Here is a 22,500-nt window from a genome sequence, read left to right on the forward strand (position 1 = left end):
CTTACACTCTCTTACACTCTCTTACACTCTCTTACACTCTCTTACACTCTCTTACACACTCTTACACTCTCTTACACTCTCTTACACTCTCTTACACTCTCTTACACTCTTTTACACACTCTTACACTCTCTTACACTCTCTTACACACTCTTACACACTCTTACACTCTCTTACACTCTCTTACACACTCTTACACACTCTTACACTCTCTTACACTCTCTTACACTCTCTTACACACTCTTACACTCTCTTACACTCTCTTACACTCTCTTACACACTCTTACACACTCTTACACTCTCTTACACTCTCTTACACTCTCTTACACACTCTTACACTCTCTTACACTCTCTTACACACTCTTACACACTCTTACACACTCTTACACTCTCTTACACTCTCTTACACTCTCTTACACTCTCTTACACTCTCTTACACACTATCACACACACACACACACACACACACACACACACACACACACACACACACACACACACACACACACACACACACACACTTACATTTAATAATTTAATCATTTAGTAGATGCTTTTATCCAAAAGCAACTCACAAATGAGGAAAGCAATAGAAGCAGTTCATTTAACAATCTAATCTAACAATTTAATAAGCCCGCTCATCTGCACAGAACAGTGCCTGGTGGCTCGAGAACGCAAACTTAGAAATAGGTTCCAAGGTACAAGCGTTGAAAAAAAAGGTTATCTCTGCGCAAACTTTAAAACGCAAACCGGTAAAAACGCAGACGCCGTGCACATGCGTATTGCGTGTTTAGTCTATAGGTATGCGCATTTGAATATATTTGGGTAACACTTTATTTCGATAGTCCACTTTAAAAATAATCATCAGCTGTTAGGATTGATGGAGGAGGAGGATTAAGAAGGGAGGAGAAAGTTTTGAAAAGCGTACGAGAGTCAGAAGAATTGTTAATTTTGTTGTGATAGTAAGTCATTTTATGTTCTGGGGCAGGTTGAGGCTGAGAAAGGTGACCTGTGGAGGAGTGTGTGTTGTGTTCTGGGGCAGGTTGAGGTTGAGAAAGGTGACCTGTGGAGGAGTGTGTGTTGTGTTCTGGGGCAGGTTGAGGCTGAGAAAGGTGACCTGTGGAGGAGTGTGTGTTGTGTTCTGGGGCAGGTTGAGGTTGAGAAAGGTGACCTGTGGAGGAGTGTGTGTTGTGTTCTGGGGCAGGTTGAGGCTGAGAAAGGTGACCTGTGGAGGAGTGTGTGTTGTGTTCTGGGGCAGGTTGAGGTTGAGAAAGGTGACCTGTGGAGGAGTGTGTGTTGTGTTCTGGGGCAGGTTGAGGTTGAGAAAGGTGACCTGTGGAGGAGTGTGTGTTGTGTTCTGGGGCAGGTTGAGGCTGAGAAAGGTGACCTGTGGAGGAGTGTGTGTTGTGTTCTGGGGCAGGTTGAGGTTGAGAAAGGTGACCTGCGGAGGAGTGTGTGTTGTGTTCTGGGGCAGGTTGAGGCTGAGAAAGGTGACCTGTGGAGGAGTGTGTGTTGTGTTCTGGGGCAGGTTGAGGCTGAGAAAGGTGACCTGTGGAGGAGTGTGTGTTGTGTTCTGGGGCAGGTTGAGGTTGAGAAAGGTGACCTGTGGAGGAGTGTGTGTTGTGTTCTGGGGCAGGTTGAGGTTGAGAAAGGTGACCTGTGGAGGAGTGTGTGTTGTGTTCTGGGGCAGGTTGAGGTTGAGAAAGGTGACCTGTGGAGGAGTGTGTGTTGTGTTCTGGGGCAGGTTGAGGCTGAGAAAGGTGACCTGTGGGGGAGTGTGTGTTGTGTTCTGGGGCAGGTTGAGGTTGAGAAAGGTGACCTGCGGAGGAGTGTGTGTTGTGTTCTGGGGCAGGTTGAGGTTGAGAAAGGTGACCTGTGGGGGAGTGTGTGTTGTGTTCTGGGGCAGGTTGAGGTTGAGAAAGGTGACCTGTGGAGGAGTGTGTGTTGTGTTCTGGGGCAGGTTGAGGTTGAGAAAGGTGACCTGCGGAGGAGTGTGTGTTGTGTTCTGGGGCAGGTTGAGGTTGAGAAAGGTGACCTGTGGAGGAGTGTGTGTTGTGTTCTGGGGCAGGTTGAGGTTGAGAAAGGTGACCTGTGGGGGAGTGTGTGTTGTGTTCTGGGGCAGGTTGAGGTTGAGAAAGGTGACCTGTGGGGGAGTGTGTGTTGTGTTCTGGGGCAGGTTGAGGTTGAGAAAGGTGACCTGTGGAGGAGTGTGTGTTGTGTTCTGGGGCAGGTTGAGGCTGAGAAAGGTGACCTGTGGGGGAGTGTGTGTTGTGTTCTGGGGCAGGTTGAGGTTGAGAAAGGTGACCTGTGGGGGAGTGTGTGTTGTGTTCTGGGGCAGGTTGAGGTTGAGAAAGGTGACCTGTGGAGGAGTGTGTGTTGTGTTCTGGGGCAGGTTGAGGTTGAGAAAGGTGACCTGTGGAGGAGTGTGTGTTGTGTTCTGGGGCAGGTTGAGGTTGAGAAAGGTGACCTGTGGAGGAGTGTGTGTTGTGTTCTGGGGCAGGTTGAGGTTGAGAAAGGTGACCTGTGGAGGAGTGTGTGTTGTGTTCTGGGGCAGGTTGAGGCTGAGAAAGGTGACCTGTGGGGGAGTGTGTGTTGTGTTCTGGGGCAGGTTGAGGTTGAGAAAGGTGACCTGCGGAGGAGTGTGTGTTGTGTTCTGGGGCAGGTTGAGGTTGAGAAAGGTGACCTGTGGGGGAGTGTGTGTTGTGTTCTGGGGCAGGTTGAGGTTGAGAAAGGTGACCTGTGGAGGAGTGTGTTTTGTGTTCTGGGGCAGGTTGAGGCTGAGAAAGGTGACCTGTGGAGGGAGTGTGTGTTGTGTTCTGGGGCAGGTTGAGGTTGAGAAAGGTGACCTGTGGAGGAGTGTGTGTTGTGTTCTGGGGCAGGTTGAGGTTGAGAAAGGTGACCTGTGGAGGAGTGTGTGTTGTGTTCTGGGGCAGGTTGAGGTTGAGAAAGGTGACCTGTGGAGGAGTGTGTGTTGTGTTCTGGGGCAGGTTGAGGTTGAGAAAGGTGACCTGTGGAGGAGTGTGTGTTGTGTTCTGGGGCAGGTTGAGGCTGAGAAAGGTGACCTGTGGAGGAGTGTGTGTTGTGTTCTGGGGCAGGTTGAGGTTGAGAAAGGTGACCTGTGGAGGAGTGTGTGTTGTGTTCTGGGGCAGGCTGAGGTTGAGAAAGGTGACCTGTGGAGGAGTGTGTGTTGTGTTCTGGGGCAGGTTGAGGTTGAGAAAGGTGACCTGTGGAGGAGTGTGTGTTGTGTTCTGGGGGAAGGTTGAGGTTGAGAAAGGTGACCTGTGGAGGAGTGTGTGTTGTGTTCTGGGGCAGGTTGAGGTTGAGAAAGGTGACCTGTGGAGGAGTGTGTGTTGTGTTCTGAGGCAGGTTGAGAAAGGTGACCTGTGGAGGAGTGTGTGTTGTGTTCTGAGGCAGGTTGAGAAAGGTGACCTGTGGAGGAGTGTGTGTTGTGTTCTGGGGCAGGTTGAGGTTGAGAAAGGTGACCTGTGGAGGAGTGCGTGTTGTGTTCTGGGGCAGGTTGAGGTTGAGAAAGGTGACCTGTGGAGGAGTGCGTGTTGTGTTCTGGGGCAGGTTGAGGTTGAGAAAGGTGACCTGTGGAGGAGTGCGTGTTGTGTTCTGGGGCAGGTTGAGGTTGAGAAAGGTGACCTGTGGAGGAGTGCGTGTTGTGTTCTGGGGCAGGTTGAGGCTGAGAAAGGTGACCTGTGGAGGAGTGTGTGTTGTGTTCTGGGGCAGGTTGAGGTTGAGAAAGGTGACCTGTGGAGGAGTGTGTGTTGTGTTCTGAGGCAGGTTGAGGTTGAGAGTGAGGAGGAAGTGATCTGAGGTGTGCAGTGGAGTGACCAGTGTATGGTCAGTGGAGCAGTAGCGTGTGTAAATAAGGTTCAGTTGGTTACCTGATTTGTGAGTAGCCGCAGTTGATACTCGTTTGAGGTCGAATGATGCAAGCAGAGTGTGGAAATCAACAGCTTGAGGCTTTTCAAGGTGGATGTTGAAGTCTCCAAGAACTATGAGAGGAGTGCCATCCTCGGGGAAGGAAGAGAGTAGCACATCTAGCTCTTCTAAGAAACTGCCAAGCTGACCTGGGGGACGACTACAAAATGGATTTTAACCATTTCTGTTGTCACCCAGAGGTGGTAAAGGATAAAATTTCCAATCGTTTGAGATGAGCAGACCAGTACCTCCACCCCTTCGGGTCAGGCGAGGGGTGTGTGAGAAAGAGAAGTGAGTGGAGAGCGCAGCCGGTGTGGCAGTGTACTCTGGTCTGATCCAGGTCTCAGTCAGGGCCAATAGGCTAGAAATAGATGTAATGAAATCACCTTTGTTTACAGCGGACTGGCAATTCCAGAGATCGATAGGAAAAGAGATTCAAGTACTAGAAGACACCGGAAAGGTATGCAGGTTGTTAGGATTTTACAGCCTCCTACATGTGACATTTGATTTTTGTGTTAGTAATACAAGTAGGGATTTGGAAGCACATAGTGAAGAGAGGTCACAAACAGAAAGATGAAAACAAGTTGTGTAGAAAAAGGAAGGAAATAACAAGAAAATACTCAAGTGCCTTGTCGGTCTCCTGGCTCGGTGGAGTCGCGCAGGTAGAGTCTTCACACGAGGGCTGCCGTGTCCACTTCTGCGGTATACTACTTGATTTTATACCTACTTGAAATGTCGTAATTGAATACAGCTGGACACGCCTCACTGTCAAAACTGTTTAACCAAACGCGAACAAACGAGACTTCACCACACGATTCTAGCATGTGAACAGTAAACAATGTTTCCTAGTAACTACAACTGCGCTAAAATAAAATGAGAAAAAGATACAAAAACACTTACAGTTACTGTCACCTACACACACACACACTTCTTCCACACATGAAACACTGAACCAGTCTGATGCTCACAGGTGATTCACTGCAGCGGGTACCTGAAGCTCCGTCAGTTCGTGATGGACGTGTCTCTGTATGAGTCCTGCTATCAGATCGTGGGTCTGGTGGCCGTCGGTCAGTCTCTTCCTCCCAGCGGCGTGACAGAGATCAAACTCCACAGCAACATGTTCATGTTCCGCGCGAGTCTCGATCTCAAACTCATCTTCCTGGACAGCAGGTGAGATTCGGCTGAACTCTGAACACCGTCTCTCACAGCGCAGCGCACACACACACACACACACACACACACACACACACACACACACACACACACACACACACAGTGCAGCATTCAACTTTCACTTCCACAAATAATATGGTGCATTCAAGTCATGTCGGAAAGATCGTACTCTGCGAACATCAGGCTCTTCCTCAGTGTTTCTGTCTTTTCCTGCATACATATCTAAACATTCTAAAATCAAGATACTCTATATTCAACATGACATCATGTCTTTGCGTAAACATATGTGTATCTGTACGCATTTTGAGCTATCCGCGTGTATGTCTACGCCGCGTGTATGTCTACGCCCTAGTATGGGTAGGTTTAGGATCAGTTGTGGGTGAGGGTTAGGATTAGGGAATCAGGTACTGACTTCAACGAGGGGGTTAATAATTTGTCAGGGAGTCAAAATTCGGCACAACTTCTGTCAAATGTTCTGAGCGAAACGAACCATCATCCCCGGATGTGATTCCGCGTGCATGTCTACACCGAAACGAACCATATCCCCAGATGTGATTGAAAAACACGCCAATAAGCGATTATGCATCTTGATAGGATAGCATGCCGAATGGAATACGAATTGGTGTGTCATACATACGCCATTTCATGAGATCAGTCTGCTATAGTGCCAAAAGTATTGGGACACTCCTCCAAATCATTGAATTCAAGTGTTCCAATCACTTCCATGGCCACAGGTGTATAAATCAAACTTGTACAAACATCTGTGAAAGAACGAGTCGATCTCAGGAGCTCAGTAAACTCAAGCGTGGGACCGTGATCGGTTGCCACCTGTGCAATAAGTCCATTCCTGAAACTTTTACATTACATTTACATTTATTTATTTAGCAGACGCTTTTACAAAAAAGAACAATAGAAGCAGTCAAACTAACAGTAGGACAACAATATGTAAGTGCTATGACCTTTCTCAGTTCAATCTAACGCAGTACATGTAAAAAAAAAAATAGAATAGAAGAGAAAGTGTTAGTATTACTGGATCAAGTGCTGCCGAAAAATATGCGTCTCCAGCCGTTTCTTGAAAATGGCTACGGACTCTGCAGCTCTGGTTGAGTTAGGCAGATCATTCCTCCAGCAGAAACAGTCATGGTGAAGGTCCGAGAGAGAGATTTCGTGCCTCTTTGAGATGGCACCACCAGACGCCGCTCGCTTGCAGAGCGCAAGTTTCTGGATGGCACATAAGTCTGAAGTAATGAGTTCAGGTACAAGGGAGCAGTGCCAGTGGTTGTTCTGTAGGCAAACGTCAGTGACTTGAATGTGATGCGAGCTCTAACTGGCAACCAGTGCAATTTCGTGAGGAGAGGAGTGACGTGTGCTCTCTTCGGCTCGTTGAAGACACTCTAGCAGCAGCTTCTGGATCAGTTGCAGAGGTTTGACAGTGCAAGCTGGGAGACCAGCCAGGAGAGCATTACAATAGTCCAGTCTGGACAGAACAAGCGCCTGGACAAGGAGTTGTGTAGCTCTGATGGGAAGGGCCTGATCCTTCTGATGTTGTACAAGGGAAATCTGCATGACCGGGCAGTGCTAGCAATGTGGTCTGTGAAGATCAATTGGTCATCAATTACAACTCCAAGGTTCCTGGCTGATCTTGATGGAGTTATGGATGACGAGCTGAATGGAGAAGTTGTGATGAAGTGTTGGGTTAGCCGGGATTACGAGTAGCTCTGTCTTCGCAAGGTTTAGTTGAAGGTGGTGATCCTTCATCCAGCCGGAAATGTCTGTCAGGCAGGCTGAGATGCGAGCGGCTACCGTCGGATCATCCGGCTGGAACGAGAGGTAGAGTTGTGTGTCATCAGCGTAGAAGGACAAAGGCAGCAGATCCAGCAGGATGAGAACTGAGGATTTGGAAGCTGCTCTTGCCAGTCTCAGAGCTTCAATTACTGAGAGCAGAGCAGTCTCAGTTGAGTGTCCACTTTTGAAACCAGACTGATTGTTGTCCAAGAGGTTGTTGTACGTAAGAAAAGAGGAGATCTGGTTTAAAACAACTCGTTCAAGTGTTTTTGCAACGAATGGAAGAAGGGATACCAGTCTGTAATTTTCTAGATGTGCTGGATTTAGAGTGGGTTTCTTAAACAGTGGGGTTACCCAAGCCTGCTTAAATGCTTAAATGAAACTTCCTCACTACTAAATATTCCATGGTCAACTGTTAGTGGTATTATAACGAAGTGCAAGCTATTGGGAACAACAGCAACTCAGCCACGAAGTGTTAGGGCCACAGAGCGGGTCATCGCATGCAAAGGCTCACAGTGCGCAGAAGTCACCAACTTTCTGAATAGTCAATATCTACAGACCTCCAAACTTCTGTGGCCTTCAGATTAGCTCAAGAACAGTGCGTAGAGCTTCATGGAATAGCTTTCCATGGCTGAGCAGCTGCATCACCAAGTGCAATGCAAAGCGTGGGATGCAGTGGTGTAAAGCAGCCGCCACTGGACTCTAGAGCAGTGAACACGTGTTCCCTGGAGGGACGAATCACGCTTCTTTGTCTGGCAATCTGATGGACGAGTATGGGTTTGGCAGTTGCCAGGAGAACTGTACTTTCCTGACTGCATTGTGCCAAGCGTAAAGTTTAGTGGAGGGGGGATTATGGTGTGGGGTTGTTTGGTAGAGGGGGCATTATGGTGTGGGGTTGTTTGGTGGAGGGGGGGGGGGGGTATGGTGTATTATGGCGTGGGGTTGTTTGGTGGAGGGGATTATGGCGTGGGGTTGTTTGGTGGAGGGGGGTTATGGCGTAGGGTTGTTTGGTGGAGGGGGGTTATGGTGTGGGGTTGTTTGATGGAGGTGGAGGGGGAAATTTGGCGTGGGGTTGTTTGGTAGAGGGGGGATTATGGTGTGGGGTTGTTTGGTGGAGGGGGGATTATGGTGTGGGGTTGTTTGGTGGAGGGGGGATTATGGTGTGGGGTTGTTTGGTGGAGGGGGGGGGGAATGGTGTATTATGGCGTGGGGTTGTTTGGTGGAGGGGATTATGGCGTGGGGTTGTTTGGTGGAGGGGGGTTATGGCGTAGGGTTGTTTGGTGGAGGGGGGTTATGGTGTGGGGTTGTTTGATGGAGGTGGAGGGGGAAATTTGGCGTGGGGTTGTTTGGTAGAGGGGGGATTATGGTGTGGGGTTGTTTGGTGGAGGGGGGATTATGGTGTGGGGTTGTTTGGTGGAGGGGGTTATGGTGTGGGGTTGTTTGGTGGAGGGGGTTATGGTGTGGGGTTGTTTGGTGGAGGGGGTTATGGTGTGGGGTTGTTTGGTGGAGGGGGATTATGGTGTGGGGTTGTTTGATGGAGGGGGGATTATGGTGTGGGGTTGTTTGGTGGAGGGGATTATGGCGTGGGGTTGTTTGGTGGAGGGGGGTTATGGCGTAGGGTTGTTTGGTGGAGGGGGGTTATGGTGTGGGGTTGTTTGATGGAGGTGGAGGGGGAAATTTGGCGTGGGGTTGTTTGGTAGAGGGGGGATTATGGTGTGGGGTTGTTTGGTGGAGGGGGGATTATGGTGTGGGGTTGTTTGGTGGAGGGGGGATTATGGTGTGGGGTTGTTTGGTGGAGGGGGGGGGGGATGGTGTATTATGGCGTGGGGTTGTTTGGTGGAGGGGATTATGGCGTGGGGTTGTTTGGTGGAGGGGGGTTATGGCGTAGGGTTGTTTGGTGGAGGGGGGTTATGGTGTGGGGTTGTTTGATGGAGGTGGAGGGGGAAATTTGGCGTGGGGTTGTTTGGTAGAGGGGGGATTATGGTGTGGGGTTGTTTGGTGGAGGGGGGATTATGGTGTGGGGTTGTTTGGTGGAGGGGGTTATGGTGTGGGGTTGTTTGGTGGAGGGGGTTATGGTGTGGGGTTGTTTGGTGGAGGGGGGATTATGGTGTGGGGTTGTTTGGTGGAGGGGGGTTATGGCGTAGGGTTGTTTGGTGGAGGGGGGGTTATGGCGTGGGGTTGTTTGGTGGAGGGGTGGTTATGGCGTGGGGTTGTTTGGTGGAGGGGGGGTTATGGTGTGGGGTTGTTTGGTGGAGGGGTGGTTATGGCGTGGGGTTGTTTGGTGGAGGGGGGATTATGGTGTGGGGTTGTTTGGTGGAGGGGGGGTTATGGCGTGGGGTTGTTTGGTGGAGGGGGGATTATGGTGTGGGGTTGTTTGGTGGAGGGGGGATTATGGTGTGGGGTTATTTGGTGGAGGGGTGGTTATGGCGTGGGGTTGTTTGGTGGAGGGGTGGTTATGGCGTGGGGTTGTTTGGTGGAGGGGTGGTTATGGTGTGGGGTTGTTTTGCAGTGCTTGGCCTCTTAGTTCCAGTGAAAGGAACTCTTGATGCTTCAGCATACCAAGACATTTTGGACAATTTCATGCTCCCAACTTTGTGGGAATAGTTTGTTGATGTTCCTGCTCCAGCGTGACTGCGCTCCAGTGCACAGAGCAGGTCCGTAAACACATGGATGAGGAGTGTGGTGTGGAGGAACTGGACTGGCTGCACAGAGTCCTGAACTCAACCCGATAGAACAGCTTTGGGATGAATTACAGCGAGACTGAAAGCTTCTCGTCCAACATCAGTGCCGGACCTCACAAATGCACTTCTAGAAGAATGGTCAAACATTCCCATAAACACACTCCTAAACCTTGTGGAAAGCCTTCCCAGAAGAGTTGAAGCTGTTATAGATGCAAAGGGTGGAGCAACTCCATATTAACCCTACGGATTAAGAATGGGATGTCATTAAAGTTCTGGTGCATGTAAAGGCAGACGTCACAAAACTTTTGACAATATAGTGTATCATTTACAGGAGATGCAAAATGAGTGAAGATATTAAGTCTTGTTTTATGAAAAACGAGCACGTCATTTAATTTTTATCTGTTTTTCAGTAAACAAGATTTAATTTCTTCACTCATTTTTCTTTTGTGCAGTAAAACGAGACAGAAACACTGAGAAAGAGCCTCATGTAGCAGCGAACGCACGATCAACCGCGAGAAACAGCTTCTGTATCGATGGTCAATTTGTTGAAATTAATAAAAGTATTTTTTCCATTTACAATAAAACTAGCTAAATTGCTTGTACAAAATAACATATAACGATACAATTTACATCATCTCCTTAAAATGAATAAAAACAAAACATGCATTCTTTAATCATAATTTTATAGAAGTAGAGTTAAAGAATCTTGCTGAATTTTTGTAGAAACTGTAATAGCAATCTTGCTCCAATCAAAGTGACTTGACATCGTATTTTCGGCTTTCCAACTTGTAAATACAAACTTCCCAGGAGGACCTGAATACACCAATCATACTTACAGTCTGGAACCAACCAGAAGAAACATCAGCTGTGATTTTTAACCATTTAAAGGATTCTCTTTCATCTGAACGTGTGTGTGTGTGTGTGTGTGTGTGTGTGTGTGTAACAGGGTGGCGGAGTTAACCGGTTATGAGCCGCAGGATCTGATTGAGAAGACTCTCTACCATCACGTCCACGGCTGTGACGTCTTCCAGCTGCGATACGCACATCATCTACGTGAGTCGCTTCACACACACTTTCCTCTGTAGATCATCTACAGCCGCAGCATGAATGTGTTCGTTCTACTGACACGTATGAGCAGCGTTTGCATGGAAACCCTAGTGAAGCTGTGTGTGTGTGTGTGTGTGTGAATGACTGAAATACACTTCATTGTCCCCAAAGGGGAAATTTGTGCTGGACTCAAGGTGTTTACATTGACAAAATCATTGGACACATAAACAGAAAATTCTACAACACACAGACAGAAAATAAAAGAGTGTGTGTGTGTGTGTGTGTGTGTGTGTCTCAGTGCTGGTGAAGGGGCAGGTCACCACCAAGTACTACCGTCTGCTGTCGAAACACGGCGGCTGGGTCTGGATGCAGAGCTGCGCCACCATCATCCACAACAGCCGCTCGTCTCGACCGCACTGCATCGTCAGCGTCAACTACGTCCTCACGTGAGTGACCTTTGACCTCCTGACCTTTGACCTCCCTCACAGCGAGCCAGAACCGCTCAATCTGATGCCGTGTTTCTCTATCCGCAGGGATGTGGAATATAAAGAGATGCAGCTCTCTCAGGACCAGAGCAGATCCAGACCGTCTCTGTCCTATAAGAACTGTGTGGCAGCTCCTCAGGACTCACGCAAACAGCTGAAAGCCAAAGCAGCCAAACTCAAAAGCAAAGCCAAAGCATGTCCGTATTCGCAGGTGAAGGTGCTGACAGACTCACTTGGGAACGTGACCTCGAGTGCTTGTGGTTTCCAGACCTCGCTGGAGTCTTCGTCCTGGAAGAGCTGCCAGCAGAGCCCGGTCTCACTGATGCACGTGCAGGAGCCGTCTCACACGCTGCCTCTGTCCTACGCATACACACACACGCAGACGCAGGCCTCCAGCGAGTGCCGGAAAGCACCGGTGACCCCGATCTCCTCCAGACGACCCGTCCTCTCCTCACTGCAGTCGCCCTGGAGCTGCGCTAATAAACCCACGGCGCACCTGCAAACTCCTGCCGCCTGCAGCGCATTCTCTGGTACCTACACACACACACACACACACCAGAGTCACTGACTTCAGATTCGACAGACGGACACATAGCAGGGCTGTTAATCGCAGAAGCGAGCGATAGAAGCAGCAGAAGCAGCAGAAGCGAGCGATGGAAGCAGCAGAAGCGAGTGATGGAAGCAGCAGAAGCGAGCGATAGAAGCAGCAGAAGCGAGCGATAGAAGCAGCAGAAGCGAGCGATAGAAGCAGCAGAAGCAGTAGAAGCGAGCGATGGAAGCAGCAGAAGCGAGTGATGGAAGCAGCAGAAGCGAGCGATAGAAGCAGCAGAAGCAGCAGAAGCGAGCAATGGAAGCAGCAGAAGTAGCAGAAGCGAGCGATAGTAGCAGCAGAAGCGAGTGATGGAAGCAGCAGAAGCGAGCGATAGAAGCAGCAGAAGCAGCAGAAGCGAGCAATGGAAGCAGCAGAAGTAGCAGAAGCGAGCGATAGAAGCAGCAGAAGCAGCAGAAGCGAGCGATAGAAGCAGCAGAAGCGAGCGATGGAAGCAGCAGAAGCGAGCGATGGAAGCAGCAGAAGCGAGCGATGGAAGCAGCAGAAGCAGCAGAAGCGAGCGATAGAAGCAGCAGAAGCGAGCGATAGAAGCAGCAGAAGCAAGCGATAGAAGCAGCAGAAGCAGCAGAAGCGAGCGATGGAAGCAGCAGAAGCGAGCGATAGAAGCAGCAGAAGCGAGCGATAGAAGCAGCAGAAGCGAGCGATAGAAGCAGCAGAAGCGAGCGATAGAAGCAGCAGAAGCAGCAGAAGCGAGCGATAGAAGCAGCAGAAGCGAGCGATAGAAGCAGCAGAAGCGAGCGATAGAAGCAGCAGAAGCGAGCGATAGAAGCAGCAGAAGCAGCAGAAGTGAGCGATAGAAGCAGCAGAAGCAGCAGAAGCGAGCGATAGAAGCAGCAGAAGCGAGCGATAGAAGCAGCAGAAGCGAGCGATAGAAGCAGCAGAAGCGAGCGATAGAAGCAGCAGAAGCGAGCGATAGAAGCAGCAGAAGCGAACGATAGAAGCAGCAGAAGCGAGCGATAGAAGCTGCAGAAGCGAGCGATAGAAGCAGCAGAAGCGAGCGATAGAAGCAGCAAAAGCAGCAGAAGCGAGCGATGGAAGCAGCAGAAGCGAGCGATAGAAGCAGCAGAAGCGAGCGATGGAAGCAGCAGAAGCGAGCGATGGAAGCAGCAGAAGCAGCAGAAGCGAGCGATAGAAGCAGCAGAAGCGAGCGATAGAAGCAGCAGAAGCGAGCGATAGAAGCAGCAGAAGCGAGCGATAGAAGCAGCAGAAGCAGCAGAAGCGAGCGATAGAAGCAGCAGAAGCGAGCGATAGAAGCAGCAGAAGCGAGCGATAGAAGCAGCAGAAGCGAGCGATAGAAGCAGCAGAAGCAGCAGAAGTGAGCGATAGAAGCAGCAGAAGCAGCAGAAGCGAGCGATAGAAGCAGCAGAAGCGAGCGATAGAAGCAGCAGAAGCGAGCGATAGAAGCAGCAGAAGCGAGCGATAGAAGCAGCAGAAGCGAGCGATAGAAGCAGCAGAAGCGAACGATAGAAGCAGCAGAAGCGAGCGATAGAAGCTGCAGAAGCGAGCGATAGAAGCAGCAGAAGCGAGCGATAGAAGCAGCAAAAGCAGCAGAAGCGAGCGATGGAAGCAGCAGAAGCGAGCGATAGAAGCAGCAGAAGCGAGCGATGGAAGCAGCAGAAGCGAGCGATGGAAGCAGCAGAAGCAGCAGAAGCGAGCGATAGAAGCAGCAGAAGCGAGCGATAGAAGCAGCAGAAGCGAGCGATAGAAGCAGCAGAAGCGAGCGATAGAAGCAGCAGAAGCGAGCGATAGAAGCTGCAGAAGCGAGCGATAGAAGCAGCAGAAGCGAGCGATAGAAGCAGCAAAAGCAGCAGAAGCGAGCGATGGAAGCAGCAGAAGCGAGCGATAGAAGCAGCAGAAGCAGCAGAAGCGAGCGATGGAAGCAGCAGAAGCGAGCGATGGAAGCAGCAGAAGCAGCAGAAGCGAGCGATAGAAGCAGCAGAAGCGAGCAATAGAAGCAGCAGAAGCGAGCGATAGAAGCAGCAGAAGCAGCAGAAGCGAGCGATAGAAGCAGCAGAAGCGAGCAATAGAAGCAGCAGAAGCGAGCGATAGAAGCAGCAGAAGCAGCAGAAGCGAGCGATAGAAGCAGCAGAAGCGAGCAATAGAAGCAGCAGAAGCGAGCGATAGAAGCAGCAGAAGCAGCAGAAGCGAGCGATAGAAGCAGCAGAAGCGAGCAATAGAAGCAGCAGAAGCGAGCGATAGAAGCAGCAGAAGCAGCAGAAGCGAGCGATAGAAGCAGCAGAAGCAGCAGAAGCGAGCGATAGAAGCAGCAGAAGCGAGCGATAGAAGCAGCAGAAGCGAGCGATAGAAGCAGCAGAAGCGAGCGATGGAAGCAGCAGAAGCGAGCGATAGAAGCAGCAGAAGCAGCAGAAGCGAGCGATAGAAACAGCAGAAGCAGCAGAAGCGAGCGATAGAAGCAGCAGAAGCGAGCGATAGAAGCAGCAGAAGCGAGCGATAGAAGCAGCAGAAGCGAGCGATAGAAGCAGCAGAAGCGATCGATAGAAGCAGCAGAAGCGAGCGATAGAAGCAGCAGAAGCGAACGATAGAAGCAGCAGAAGCGAGCGATAGAAGCAGCAGAAGCGAACGATAGAAGCAGCAGAAGCGAGCGATAGAAGCAGCAGAAGCGAGCTATAGAAGCAGCAGAAGCGAACGATAGAAGCAGCAGAAGCGAGCGATAGAAGCAGCAGAAGCGAGCGATAGAAGCAGCAGAAGCGAGCGATAGAAGCAGCAGAAGCGAACGATAGAAGCAGCAGAAGCGAACGATAGAAGCAGCAGAAGCGAACGATAGAAGCAGCAGAAGCGAGCGATAGAAGCAGCAGAAGCGAACGATAGAAGCAGCAGAAGCGAGCGATAGAAGCAGCAGAAGCGAGCTATAGAAGCAGCAGAAGCGAACGATAGAAGCAGCAGAAGCGAGCGATAGAAGCAGCAGAAGCGAGCGATAGAAGCAGCAGAAGCGAGCGATAGAAGCAGCAGAAGCGAGCGATAGAAGCAGCAGAAGCGAACGATAGAAGCAGCAGAAGCGAACGATAGAAGCAGCAGAAGCGAGCGATAGAAGCAGCAGAAGCGAACGATAGAAGCAGCAGAAGCGAACGATAGAAGCAGCAGAAGCGAACGATAGAAGCAGCAGAAGCGAGCGATAGAAGCAGCAGAAGCGAACGATAGAAGCAGCAGAAGCGAGCAATAGAAGCAGCAGAAGCGAGCTATAGAAGCAGCAGAAGCGAACGATAGAAGCAGCAGAAGCGAGCGATAGAAGCAGCAGAAGCAGCAGAAGCGATGCGATAGAAGCGAGCGATGGAAGCAGCAGAAGCGAGCGATGGAAGCAGCAGAAGCAGCAGAAGCGAGCGATAGAAGCAGCAGAAGCAGCAGAAGCGAGCGATAGAAGCAGCAGAAGCAGCGAAGCGAGCGATAGAAGCAGCAGAAGCAGCAGAAGCGAGCGATAGAAGCAGCAGAAGCAGCAGAAGTGAGCGATAGAAGCAGCAGAAGCGAGCGATGGAAGCAGCAGAAGCAGCAGAAGCGAGCGATAGAAGCAGCAGAAGCAGCAGAAGCGAGCGATAGAAGCAGCAGAAGCAGCAGAAGCAGCAGAAGCGAGCGATAGAAGCAGCAGAAGCAGCAGAAGCGAGCGATATAAGCAGCAGAAGCAGCAGAAGCGAGCGATAGAAGCAGTAGAAGCGAGCGATAGAAGCAGCAGAAGCGAACGATAGAAGCAGCAGAAGCGAACGATAGAAGCAGCAGAAGCGAGCGATAGAAGCAGCAGAAGCGAGCGATGGAAGCAGCAGAAGCAGCAGAAGCGAGCGATAGAAGCAGCAGAAGCAGCAGAAGCGAGCGATAGAAGCAGCAGAAGCAGCAGCAGAAGCGAGCGATAGAAGCAGCAGAAGCGAGCGATAGAAGCAGCAGAAGCAGCAGAAGTGAGCGATAGAAGCAGCAGAAGCAGCAGAAGTGAGCGATAGAAGCAGCAGAAGTGAGCGATAGAAGCAGCAGAAGCGAGCGATAGAAGCAGCAGAAGCGAGCGATAGAAGCAGCAGAAGCGAGCGATAGAAGCAGCAGAAGCAGCAGAAGCGAGCGATGGAAGCAGCAGAAGCGAGCGATAGAAGCAGCAGAAGCAGCAGAAGCAAGCGATAGAAGCAGCAGAAGCGAGCGATAGAAGCAGCAGAAGCGAGCGATAGAAGCAGCAGAAGCGAGCGATAGAAGCAGCAGAAGCAGCAGAAGCGAGCGATAGAAGCAGCAGAAGCAGCAGAAGCGAGCGATAGAAGCAGCAGAAGCAGCAGAAGCGAGCGATAGAAGCAGCAGAAGCAGCAGAAGCGAGCGATAGAAGCAGCAGAAGCAGCAGAAGCGAGCGATAGAAGCAGCAGAAGCGAGCGATAGAACAGCAGAAGCAGCAGAAGCGAGCGATAGAAGCAGCAGAAGCAGCAGAAGCGATGCGATAGAAGCAGCAGAAGCAGCAGAAGCGAGCGATAGAAGCAGCAGAAGCAGCAGAAGCGAGCGATGGAAGCAGCAGAAGCGAGCGATGGAAGCAGCAGAAGCAGCAGAAGCGAGCGATGGAAGCAGCAGAAGCAGCAGAAGCAGCAGAAGCGAGCGATGGAAGCAGCAGAAGCAGCAGAAGCGAGCGATAGAAGCAGCAGAAGCAGCAGCAGAAGCGAGCGATAGAAGCAGCAGAAGCGAGCGATAGAAGCAGCAGAAGCAGCAGAAGTGAGCGATAGAAGCAGCAGAAGCAGCAGAAGTGAGCGATAGAAGCAGCAGAAGTGAGCGATAGAAGCAGCAGAAGCGAGCGATAGAAGCAGCAGAAGCGAGCGATAGAAGCAGCAGAAGCGAGCGATAGAAGCAGCAGAAGCAGCAGAAGCGAGCGATGGAAGCAGCAGAAGCGAGCGATAGAAGCAGCAGAAGCAGCAGAAGCAAGCGATAGAAGCAGCAGAAGCGAGCGATAGAAGCAGCAGAAGCGAGCGATAGAAGCAGCAGAAGCGAGCGATAGAAGCAGCAGAAGCAGCAGAAGCGAGCGATAGAAGCAGCAGAAGCAGCAGAAGCGAGCGATAGAAGCAGCAGAAGCAGCAGAAGCGAGCGATAGAAGCAGCAGAAGCAGCAGAAGCGAGCGATAGAAGCAGCAGAAGCAGCAGAAGCGAGCGATAGAAGCAGCAGAAGCGAGCGATAGAACAGCAGAAGCAGCAGAAGCGAGCGATAGAAGCAGCAGAAGCAGCAGAAGCGATGCGATAGAAGCAGCAGAAGCAGCAGAAGCGAGCGATAGAAGCAGCAGAAGCAGCAGAAGCGAGCGATGGAAGCAGCAGAAGCGAGCGATGGAAGCAGCAGAAGCAGCAGAAGCGAGCGATGGAAGCAGCAGAAGCAGCAGAAGCAGCAGAAGCGAGCGATGGAAGCAGCAGAAGCAGCAGAAGCGAGCGATAGAAGCAGCAGAAGCAGCAGAAGCGAGCGATAGAAGCAGCAGAAGCAGCAGAAGCAGCAGAAGCAGCAGAAGCGAGCGATGGAAGCAGCAGAAGCAGCAGAAGCGAGCGATGGAAGCAGCAGAAGCGAGCGATAGAAGCAGCAGAAGCGAGCGATAGAAGCAGCAGAAGCAGCAGAAGCGAGCGATAGAAGCAGCAGAAGCGAGCGATAGAAGCAGCAGAAGCGAGCGATAGAAGCAGCAGAAGCGAGCGATAGAAGCAGCAGAAGCGATCGATAGAAGCAGCAGAAGCGAGCGATAGAGCGAAATCTTCACGGTCATCAACCTACGCCTGTGTTATTGTAAGAAGATAGCGACCCCTAGCGGCGAAAACAATTACATATTGTAGCTTAATCTGCAGGTTTACACACACCAGCCGACATTTGGTTCCTCAAGCGCCAACAGAGACCAGTTCTAAGGCGATGGCAGAAGATCCAGCAAAGCATGAAACTGTTCTGTGGTCGAGCACAGACGAGCACTGAACACTAGTGGCCAGAACATGTCAGCGCTGTCTTATAAACACCTCAGGAACTGTGGACACTTGTGTAAGAGTTCAACATGATGATGAGATGATCAGTGTAACTCCACAACAACTACACAAATGTCTCCACTAACATCCAGAAACTCTGAGTCTCTCCGTAAGGCTGCACTCACTGCTGGTTACTCTGGGATTCTGGATGAGTGAGATTGGCCAGTTCTGTTATTGCCGGAGCTTCTGAAGCTCCGCCCTCTTCTGAACGGAGGCGGAGCTGCAGCTCATTTGCATTTAAAAAAACACAAAAACGGTGCGTTTTTGCTCACACCAAAAAAGGGGCAAATTTGACAAGCAATAAAAAAATATCTGGTATTTTGAGCTGAAATTTCACACACATTCTGGGAACTTCATAGATTTATATTACATCTGGTGAAAAGGGGCCTTTAATAAATTGTCACCTTTAATAACGAATTTCATTGTGAATTGAATCGTTCTGAGGTCATGAATGGACTAGATTCACAGAAAGCGATCCGCACATCTAACCAGCTCTGTGTTCATCAGGTCCGGCGGCAGACGGCACGTTCGCAGCCCAGCTTCTGCCCGGAGGCTTCAGACCCGCCACTGCGTTTAAAGAGGAACCCGGCCAGAACCAGAACCAGGGCTTCGGTCAGCGCAGGCCATACGAGGACAGGCTCTCGGATCAGAGCGACCTGGAGGAGAAGAGGCTGCTGGGAACGACACAGAGTCCGTTCGTCTCTCTGAACCTCAACCATGTTCTGTCCAAACGCGGCTCTTTCCCACCCGGACCCTGCGCTCTGAGCGAGGAGGGGAACCCGTACCTGTACCGGACCCAGAGTGCTCCCGACGGACACCGCTCGCACCTGTACCGGACCCAGAGCCCCGGTCCCGACAGACACCGCCCGCACCTGTACCGGACCCAGAGCCCCGGTTCCGACGGACACCGCTCGCACCTGTACCGGACCCAGAGCCCCGGTCCCGACAGACACCGGCCGCACCTGTACCGGACCCAGAGCCCCGGTCCCGACGGACACCGTGCTCCTCACTGCATCGGCACGTCGGTCATCATCAGCAACGAAAGGTGACGCGCCGTCCAGTCACACTGACCTCCGACCTCTTCACTGTTTTATGCAAAGCTGCAGATGTTCTGATCACACATGAAGCAGCGTCAGGTGTGGAGTGTGTGTTCCCGCTGCGCGCCAGTTCACCGCGATACTAGCCATCCTCTCCGGAATACGAGGAAGAAGATTCCGGGTCTCCAGATCAAACTCACAGATATGCACGTGACAGAATGATCCACATATTGTTTTTGAAACACGCTTTTGTGCCATTATTTACCAAATGAAAACATTTAATCTATTTTAACCATTTAAAAGCCGACGTTTCCGCAGGATTTCTGTAACTACAGACACATTTCAGAAGTGTGGAATACAGCCTCCTCATCAGTCATTGGTCAGTTGGACTGATAGTCCCGCCCCAGACTCACGTGATTGGACAGATCAATGTCGCAGAGTTTCACTCTTCAGGACGTACCAATGACTCTGAAGATTAAACTGACTAACACAATGGCCCGGTGTCACAGACGAGGCTTAGATTGAGCCAGGATTAGGCCTTAGTTCAGTTAGGGCATTTAAGCAGCTTTAATAATCGTGCCTTAGAAAAACACATTACTGGTCTGCATCTCGAGACAAAACGATGTTTTAAGAGATGCTTTTAGTTAAAACTGCTCAAACATGCATTTTAGTCCGGATTAGCTTAAACCTGGTCTGTGAAACCGGGGAATATGTCATAATTCAGCTTTAAATGAAGAACTTTTAAACATTGCCTTTCATATGAGCTGGAATGATATGATTTCTATGGACATCTGAAGAAAAACAATAATTTATTGGGTCCGGTTTTCTGTTGTTGAACAACCAATCCCTCAGTCCTGATATATAGCTGCTAATATCATAGCGTGATTATTTATGGTCTGACTTATGCAGGTTACTAAAATGACTGGAACTAGTTTGCTTAGAAACTCAATAAACGTGAGCGTCTCCCAGCAACTAAACGTCCATCAAAAGCAATGATTCTCAAAAGCGGCGTTATTAATGTTATTATTGTTGGTGCAAGAACCTTCATCCCGATTCCACCGGAGAAGAGCTCAGCCGTTTATAAAGGTCTAATATCCTCAGCACGAGGGTCAACACGGCTGTTTGCGGAGGAAGACTGTGGGTTTGAGGAAGAGCGTCCCCGGGGACAGGGTCTGCTGTTAGAGAGATGTGTGCTGACCTCCACAGACCTCCAGCTGCCCGCTAACAGGATATTGGGGATCTCAGAGATATTCGCTTAATGATTTCTAAAGGCTGGGTTTGGAGCCGCGGAAGAATCACATCCGAGGGAACCCGCTCGCGGTGATGTGAGGAAGTGTCCGCGGATTAATGTGTTCGTGATGAAGTGAAAGATCTGAGTTTAGAGATCGGAGGAATATTTTCACCTCATCAAGACGAGAGACGAAACTGCAGCACGAGGTGTAGATGATGGATGAGCTGCTAGATGTAGAGGATGAACACACACACACACACTCTCTGTGTCTCTCACACACACACACACACACACACTCTCTTCTGTGTCTCACACACACACACGCACACTCTCTTCTGTGTCTCTCTCTCTCACACACTCTCTCTGTCTCTCTCTCACACACACACTCGGTTTCACACACACACACACACACACACACACACACACACACACACGTCACACGACATGTCAATCACAATCATTTTATTTCATTTTGTACAATTCAGGAATGTTCTTTAAAAGCGATCCTCCATATATCAGTTTACAAACCATTGAGTTATATTGACAGATTTAACACAACCTGATTTATGAACAAACAAATCACCTCAAAATCTAAAGAGAAAAAACAATTAAGAGTTTTAACAAGCGTCAGTCAGAGAACGAGTGTTTGTTAGACAGTAAATCAGAGCAACAGCCTTTCCTGTGAAACACACTGGGTCACACACACACACACACACTGGGTCACACACACACACACACAAACACAGACCGGGTCACAGACACACACACACACAAACACAGACCGGGTCACACACACACACCGGGTCACACACACAAACACAGACCGGGTCACACACACAGACCGGGTCACACACACACACACACACCGGGTCACACACACAAACACAGACCAGGTCACACACACACACACAAACACAGACCGGGTCACACACACAGACCGGGTCACACACACACACCGGGTCACACACACACACACACACTGGGTCACACACACACACACACACAAACACAGACCGGGTCACACACACACACCGGGTCACACACACAAACACAGACCGGGTCACACACACACACAAACACAGACCGGGTCACACACACAGACCGGGTCACACACACACACACACACCGGGTCACACACACAAACACAGACCGGGTCACACACACACACACACACAAACACAGACCGGGTCACACACACAGACCGGGTCACACACACACACCGGGTCACACACACACACACACACACACATCGGGTCACACACACACCGGGTCACACACACACAGACCAGGTCTCACACACACACACACACACACACACACACACACACCGGGTCACACACACACACACACACACACATCGGGTCACACACACACCGGGTCACACACACACAGACCAGGTCTCACACACACACCGGGTCACACACACACAGACCAGGTCTCACACACACACCGGGTCACACACACACAGACCAGGTCTCACACACACCGGGTCATTCTTCTGCTTTCCCGACTCGTATCAGTGTGTGCATGTGTTGAGAGGAGGGCGAGTGTGATGTGACGAGTGTGATGTGATGAGTGTGATGTGATGAGTGTGATGTGACGAGTGTGTTCTCTGTAAGCCATATACAGAAGCTGTGTAAACGTCAACGGCTGTTTACAGAATAAAAGTTATTCTGAAGAAAACACGTGTCAGTGTCAAAGATTGTTCTGTTGAATCCCGCGTGCCGAGACCGCAGATCTCCGCGAGCCGCTACGAGCCGCTGTGACTGAAGCGTGGTCAGCTGATCTTCATCGGCTCTTCGTCACCACGAGGTTCTTCATCATGTCGAAGGAGTTTCCGTCCGGCTGCAGCGTCACGATCTCATCTCCTGTCCACACCTGCAGAAACCCACTCTCATCCAGACCCCGAACCTCGGCCTCCGGCCCGTCCTCACTCCACAGACGCACACGCGAGCCCCTGAAACACACACACACACGTCAGGCCCCTGAAACACACACACACACACACACACGTCAGGCCCCTGAAACACACACACACACGTCAGGCCCCTGAAACACACACACACACACACACACGTCAAGCCCCTGAAACACACACACACGCACACACACACGTCAGGCCCCTGAAACACACACACACGCACACACACACGTCAGGCCCCTGAAACACACACACACACACACACACACACACACGTCAGGCCCCTGAAACACACACACACACGTCAGGCCCCTGAAACACACACACACACACACACGTCAAGCCCCTGAAACACACACACACACACACGTCAAGCCCCTGAAACACACACACACACACGTCAGGCCCCTGAAACACACACACACACACACACGTCAAGCCCCTGAAACACACACACACGCACACACACACGTCAGGCCCCTGAAACACACACACACACACGTCAGGCCCCTGAAACACACACACACACACACACACACGTCAAGCCCCTGAAACACACACACACGCACACACACACGTCAGGCCCCTGAAACACACACACACACACACACACACACACACACACACACGTCAGGCCCCTGAAACACACACACA

The 22,500-nt window shown here is 50.7% G+C and overlaps 2 protein-coding genes across 3 annotated transcripts in view; one reads left to right on the plus strand and one right to left on the minus strand.

The window, feature by feature from the left end:
- Positions 1-20,165, plus strand: part of sim2 (SIM bHLH transcription factor 2) — a 32,049-nt gene extending 11,884 nt beyond the window's left edge. The window contains exons 6-10 of the mRNA XM_079600452.1: positions 4,896-5,095; positions 10,511-10,617; positions 10,910-11,057; positions 11,145-11,626; positions 18,165-20,165. Of these exons, the coding sequence (XP_079456578.1) occupies positions 4,896-5,095; positions 10,511-10,617; positions 10,910-11,057; positions 11,145-11,626; positions 18,165-18,706 (1,479 nt within the window). The 3' untranslated portion in view covers positions 18,707-20,165. The remainder of the gene's footprint in view (positions 1-4,895; positions 5,096-10,510; positions 10,618-10,909; positions 11,058-11,144; positions 11,627-18,164) is intronic.
- A 207-nt stretch (positions 20,166-20,372) lies between these two features.
- The window catches only part of hlcs (holocarboxylase synthetase (biotin-(proprionyl-CoA-carboxylase (ATP-hydrolysing)) ligase)), a 41,870-nt gene continuing 39,742 nt past the window's right edge, over positions 20,373-22,500 (minus strand). For both annotated transcript variants that reach the window (XM_079600578.1, XM_079600577.1), the window contains one exon: positions 20,373-21,882. In XM_079600578.1, coding sequence (XP_079456704.1) covers positions 21,714-21,882 — 169 coding nt within the window. In that variant the 3' untranslated portion in view covers positions 20,373-21,713. The remainder of the gene's footprint in view (positions 21,883-22,500) is intronic.

This window comes from Phoxinus phoxinus, assembly GCF_949152265.1.
Source record: "Phoxinus phoxinus genome assembly, chromosome: 23".
Classification (NCBI taxonomy): domain Eukaryota; kingdom Metazoa; phylum Chordata; class Actinopteri; order Cypriniformes; family Leuciscidae; genus Phoxinus; species Phoxinus phoxinus.